The sequence below is a fragment of the Gavialis gangeticus genome, unplaced genomic scaffold, assembly GCF_001723915.1.
Source record: "Gavialis gangeticus isolate Ggan-Ray unplaced genomic scaffold, GavGan_comp1, whole genome shotgun sequence".
In the NCBI taxonomy this organism is placed as follows: domain Eukaryota; kingdom Metazoa; phylum Chordata; order Crocodylia; family Gavialidae; genus Gavialis; species Gavialis gangeticus.
In genome coordinates, this window is record NW_017729011.1 from 3,646,455 (window position 1) to 3,652,806 (window position 6,352).

The 6,352-nt window shown below is 45.9% G+C and overlaps 1 protein-coding gene across 2 annotated transcripts in view; it reads right to left on the reverse strand.

Annotated features, from left to right (window-relative positions):
• Positions 1-640: 640 nt before the first annotated feature.
• The window catches only part of PRPF4 (pre-mRNA processing factor 4), a 17,729-nt gene continuing 12,017 nt past the window's right edge, over positions 641-6,352 (reverse strand). For both annotated transcript variants that reach the window (XM_019510396.1, XM_019510395.1), the window contains exons 8-14: positions 5,625-5,683; positions 4,793-4,916; positions 3,628-3,717; positions 1,843-1,965; positions 1,536-1,643; positions 1,333-1,451; positions 641-1,091 (exon numbers count right to left, since the gene is read on the reverse strand). In XM_019510396.1, coding sequence (XP_019365941.1) covers positions 898-1,091; positions 1,333-1,451; positions 1,536-1,643; positions 1,843-1,965; positions 3,628-3,717; positions 4,793-4,916; positions 5,625-5,683 — 817 coding nt within the window. In that variant the 3' untranslated portion in view covers positions 641-897. The remainder of the gene's footprint in view (positions 1,092-1,332; positions 1,452-1,535; positions 1,644-1,842; positions 1,966-3,627; positions 3,718-4,792; positions 4,917-5,624; positions 5,684-6,352) is intronic.

The following is a 6,352-nucleotide window of genomic DNA, read 5'->3' on the forward strand; positions in this document are numbered from 1 at the left end:
TGTGCTGCTGAGAGGGTCAGCCCCTAACCTATAACCATAGAAAGGGAAGATTAAACAAAGAGTCCTTTCAAAAGCAAGAGCTAAAGTGACACTAGAAACAAAACTGAAACCAACTCCTCTCTTAGCAGAAACACAGAAACCGTAGGGGAATACATTTAATTTGTTTTAATACCCATATGCAATGGTTCCCAACAACCCGCTGCTGGGAGTGGAGTGTGGTGGCAGTGGCAGCCTGGGGGTGAGGGAGCTTCCTGGCATGTGGCGTGGCTTGTCTTTTGTGTGCGGTGCCAGTGGCATTGCCCCTGCACCCCTCATTTGGGTTGCGACCTGAGGTTGGGAACCGCTGTCCTAATGTACCTAAGGAATCTGCGACACTAGATAGTCTGAGCTCAGCTCTATATAGGGAAGACGAGTGATCCTCCACCTTTTCAAATTGACCTGTAGCACACGGAACATGGGCTTCCATGTTCAGCAGTATCATTTTCTGAGGTAGAAGGACCATTTTTGCATGACTCCAGAAACTGACTGCCAAAATGCCAAACCATTCCAGATGTGCTGTCCCTGGAATGGCTCCTAGGAACCTGAGGGCCAGAACGATGCTACGAAATAGGCATCAGAAAACACAGCAGCGGAAGTGGAATGTGGGTATTTACAAACATTTATAAACAAGGAGAGGAGAAACTGCATTATGCTCACAGAGATGGGAAGCAGAATTCACCTCAGAAACAAGAGGCAGAATACAAAAATAACCTTAGATGAGGGAGGAGAATACAGCCCAGCTCTAATCCAGCTAAACAGCTTGAAAGCTAATACCAGCGACTCCAGTCACTCTATCTGGTTCAACGGCTGATGCTTTTTCCCAGTCCTTGTCCGAGATCACTAGCAGTTCTAAACTGACTACTCCGCCATCCACAGCTTGAAGGTCCTATCATACGAACATGTTGCCATGAGCTGCCCATCTAAGGAGATATCCAGTCCCATTACTTTTCCTTCATGGCCAGCCAGTGTTTTCAATGGGGACCAGCCTGGATGGGTCCAGACTTTTGCTGTGTTATCATAGGCGCCTGTGAGCAGGAAGTTTCCATGATTGGCTACAGTGAAGAAAGAGGAAAAGGTGAGATTTGCAAATAGGAATGACAGTTTTTCTGCTGTTTACAGTAAACTACAGCCCTATTTGGCTTGGAGGCAAACATTATGCTCTGTGGTTGTGCTGCCAACAAACTGTTTTATGCATCTACTGCACATTCAGTCATCCAAGCCACATAAGCACCAATGAGCTAGGAGAAATGCTAGCTAGGAAACAGACCCAGGAGGTGGAGGGGAGATACTCACGTTCAAACTTCACCCCTGTCACTAGGTTCTGGTGGGCAGGTATAGTGTAAATGCACTTCCTCTGGCGGAGGTCCCACACCTTGCAAGTGTTGTCCCCACTGCCAGTTGCTATGTGGTATCTGCCATGGGGAGAAGAGAGCAGACATTATGTAGAGAATGGACATTATGAGCTCCCATCTAAATTGCACCAGTTCCCTCCTTACCCATTTGGGGAGAAGTTGATCCCATAGATCTCTTTCAGGTGACCCTCCAAGAACATGATACAGCGCCCGGTCCGCAAGTCCCACACCCGGCCAAAGGCATCAAGGCCACTAAGAGAAAAAAAAACCCTCAAACATTCACAAGACAGACTTGCAAGAGCAGCTGCTAGCCCCAAATGCTAATTCTCAGCATTCAGTTCAGACGAAACAGTCAGCTCGACCCCAGGGAATTCACCAGAGGGACAGTGACTCAGTGACTAAACTTTAATATAATGTTCCACGTGGAGATTCTTCATAAAGCAAATCTCACCCAGTCCCAGCGAGAGATCCATCCATGTGGAAAGCAATGTCATAGACCCCTTTGCTGTGGCCTTCCTGATGAAGAATCTCTTCCTGAGCTTCCAAGTCCCACAGGCGCCAGGAGTGATCATAGCTGCAGAAACAAAGACAACGGCTCAGCTCAGTGGGTTCCTCACAAATCCAGTCAGACTATGAGGCTGCCCGGTGGTGACATTTGAAATAAGCATGCAGGAAATGAGGACCCATTTCTATAAATTAGTTCAGCACATCATTTACTGCACAGCATGGGGTGACAAGGAATGATCCTGCTCACCCTGAAGACTAGGAAGTCCTTGATGCTATGCCCCATTATACAGATAAGAGGATGCTTCTCTAATACCACAGGAAAGCTGCATCTAGCTAGTCAAAGGGAGCATGGGGCCTGCCAGCAGAATGAAAATATCACCCACAGAGTAAGGCAAAGCATGGCACAATATGGCATAAACCCAGAAACACCTGTGGGGTTGTTAGAATGCCTGTCTATCCCACTCTACTAGTGTTATGCTAAGTGAGCCCCATAGAAAAAAACAAGGAACTATATTTATTGGCCACACACTGGGAACTGTATTCACCCCACGTGCTGCAGTGCTTCTCTGCAGCTCACTGCTTGGCTTTCATTCTGCTGGTAGGTTCCCTGGAACTCACTGTGTAGACAGCAAACAACAGCTTATGGCTGAGAGCTCATTTCAGATGAGCTGATAGGCCTGCCCAGTGACAAGTACTGGTTTGTCTTCTCCTTCCTGTGCTTTTAGTACTTCAGATTTCCAAAGCAAGTCTGCATTTCAGCATCACATCCTTTAGGAAGATGAGCATTTTTTACCATGGGGGTGCCTGAAAACAGACACTGCATTTGGACATGTGCAGTGTTCAAATGGAACTAGGGGTGGGAGGGCATTCAGAGGCACGTAATACTTTAAAGATCAGGCATAATATGTTGTAAGCTGCTCCTTATGAACACAGGATAGCCACCAGAAAGAGCAGAGACTTGATTTCCACGAATCAGGAGAAGTCCCTGGAATTGGAGTGGAAGGGAGAGGAGCACAGAGTAGGTCACTGTGACCTGTGAGGACTACCTTTTGATTGGGTGTGGACACAGAAGGGTATTTCATAGGAACTACACTACACAGCTCCTTCTGGAGCCAGCTTTTCAGATACCCCTGGACTATGTGCACTCTTCTGGGTTGCAGTGTAGATTAAACCCTCTTCTAGGAGTGGTTTATAGGTCTTAACTGAGACTCAAATGGCCCTATAATCCCTTTAGGAGAGAATCATTATTCCCATGCTCATTTCTTAGTAGTGACTGACATCAAAGATAACCACAGCAAGGTGGTGGCACAGCCTGGTGGTAGCACTTTGGCAGCCAGCACATCTCAGAAACAGTAACAGGTTATTTCACCTTGCACTGTTTGTATGGGATAGATTTTATTCAGACAGCCTAACTGTCTAATATGGGAATAAAATAAAAGAGGGTCTATCATAGGAGAGAAAAGGGAAGGATATCTTTACAGAACCTTGCTTACTTGCCTTCCAGTGGCACAGACAGGATTAACCTGTGGCTTGTTGCCAATAATGGCTGGGTATGACCCAGGCTGAATTGTCTGTGAGCAAGGCATAATACGCTCTCTTCTTCTTCCACTTCACTGGGCAACATCAGTTTTTCAACCCCACTCTGCAAACAAACAGCAACGCCTCCTTATTCATCCAATTCAAGAGCTAATGATTGACTCTCTGAGTATGACAAACCAAAGTCCCATACCAAGTGGTGCCCAGGAACCTCCCAGAGGGATGCCACATCACTCGTGCCACTCTCATGGTGTGACCTTCAATATCTGCCACCGGCTCATCGCTGAAAGAAACATAAACCAATACCATTAGGTTCTCTCCAGGGAGCATGTACTATTTGCCCAGACTACTGCAGACTCTGCTGCCATTTGTAAACATGCAGCACAGGGAGTTCAGAACTCCCACTTCCTGCCTACTATTCCTAGAACTTGTTCACAAAGCTAAAACTTAAGTAAGGATTCACATCCTTCTCATTAGGTAAGCTCAGAGCTATAGGTTCCCCAATGCAAGAATTAATTTACAAAATCAGAAGCCCCTTTTATTTTCAAGAGCTGCAAAAAACTCAGCTACTAAGAGAAGGTTTGAAACAGTATCAAAAAGAAACAAACACCACTCTGAGCAGGCCAACTAGAGAGGAAATTGTCTCTGTCTTCTTGTGAAACAAACCACCAACTCCCCCTAGAGCAGGGTTATTGCTGCCATGCCAGAAGCAATTAAAAACCACCCTTCTAAGCTAAGGGTACGAGCAGAGGCCCTCAAAGCTATCTGCCTCTCATTGGAGACTCAAGGCAGGACTTTTCCTTAAAAAACACAAAACCCCCACCCAGATATTGAAGTCTGGCACCCTCATTATTCTCATCTGCAGCAGTTGGGTGGCTGGACACTGCAAAGAGGTGTCTTGTGGCAGTGCTTGGTTATGGATCCTGATCTAAGCCACTGAGTCTCTGGGACACAGTTATGAATGGTCCATCCACTTTGGAACCTGCTGCTCACCAAGAACCAAGGCAATGTAACAAGCTAACTCCTTGCTACCAGTGGCTAGGAATTTCTTTATGGATGAAGGGCTGGCACAAAACACCCAATCCTGCTCCAGAGGTTTAAGACCTCAGCAGCACTTGAGCAATGTCCATTGCTCGAAACTGGGCTTCTAGGCAACAATTCAGCAAGACACAGATTTGTTTGACTCTCAGCCAAGGACTTACTCTACTCTGTTTCCCTTGGCAAGTGGAAGAAGTTGAAGTGTATCAAGGTGAGAGTCCAAGCATAACTGAGAACAGGTCACACTTGCACGAAGCTGCTAAGTGCTCAAAAAAGTAAAAGAAATAACACTGCAACGGTGTGCCCAGTGTTGTTCTGACCTTTCAAGGCTCCACAGTTTGACAGAACCATCAGCTGCACATGAGGCCAAGTTGACATCCTTCTTGTCCAGGGAGACAGTAGCTTTGGGATGGAATACAACTGCCCCCACATTGGTGTTGTGCCCTAAGAAGACACCATGTAAAAAATCTGCAGGTATGATTTTGGCTGGTTTTACCACCTCCTCAGAGAAGCACCATTCATTTCATTACCAATTAGCTGGGCAGAGGCCAAAGAATGCTTGGTTGTTTCCTACTCTGACTTAAAAGCTGATCAAGCTACAAAGTAGCTACCAGACATTTACTCCCAGCAGCCAATCCAACAACAAATCCAGTGTCACCCTCTTGGAGCATCTGAAGCCGGTGTCCACACTCCTAAAATGTAATGTATTTTATGGGGAAAAGCTACAGTCTTGGAATGGAAAGAATATGTGCTAAAGGTTTTACCAGGTTAAAGCTCAAAACCGAGTTTGGTCTACTGAACACAGAGCTGCCAATTCTACTCAGTGTGGACTGGACAGGAATGTTCATATTAGTCTAAAAATTTTTCAACACAGAATAGAAAAAACACTGTGATTTCAACTATCTATGAAAAAAAGCAAGTTCAGGGCACCAGCAATCAATGGAAAGTGAGTCCTAATTAACTGAAACTTTTCTGTGCTCAGCTCCCAGTCAGCAGCTGACACCCTGAGTACCGTTCAGAAAGTGCATCCAGAGCATTCAGGTCCCAACACTTCTGTAGCCAAACAGAAGTGGTTACTATAGTAATTGGACTCAGAGGGGAATGGGGACAAGGAGACTTAGAAAAAGATCATCTATAAAAGCACATCTCTACCTCGTAAAGTGTGAACGAGACTGCAGTCAGGCACAGACCAGAGTTTGCACAGCCCACTCCTGTTAAACACAAAAAAACATGGCTAGAGTCAGATGGTCACAGTGCAGACAGGCACATGAGCCCCATAGGGAAAGCTCAAAAACAAAGCTGGGAAAATAGTTGAGCTAATGTCCTCCCATGGGAGAGAGATCCTAGCAGGGTGCCTGAGGGCAAAGGCAAGAAGATCACCACAAAGAAGAAAAGTTCTCTGCTTTCAGGAGTGATTGTTCGGTAAGGGCTCAGCTACTAGGAGGCAAGACCTCTCAGCCAATGCAAAGAGCAATGTCCAGCTCAGAAGTGGAAATGTGACACTCTTGTGTATGTATATAAATAAGCAGCAAATGCAGAACCTTCTTGTGGTCCAGCTACTGCAGTGTGTCACAATCTCACACACTGCATTAACACACATAGGCCTACAATGAAAGCTGAAAGGCAGAGCTGCCTGCTTGGGATGCTGGAGGGGAAACAAGGCAGACATTTGAACTGAAGCAGGAGGGGATGCTTTCTGATTTTGCTGTAGGGAACAGATGGATCCACAGACCCAGACTTTTGCTAGAAACTATGATGAGATGGAGGCAAGATTTAGAATAGCAAGACTAAACATTATTGAGAGCCAAATCTGATAGGACAGGGGTGGACAATTATTTTGGCTGAAGGACCACTTAACAAGTTCTGGTGAGTTGTTGAGG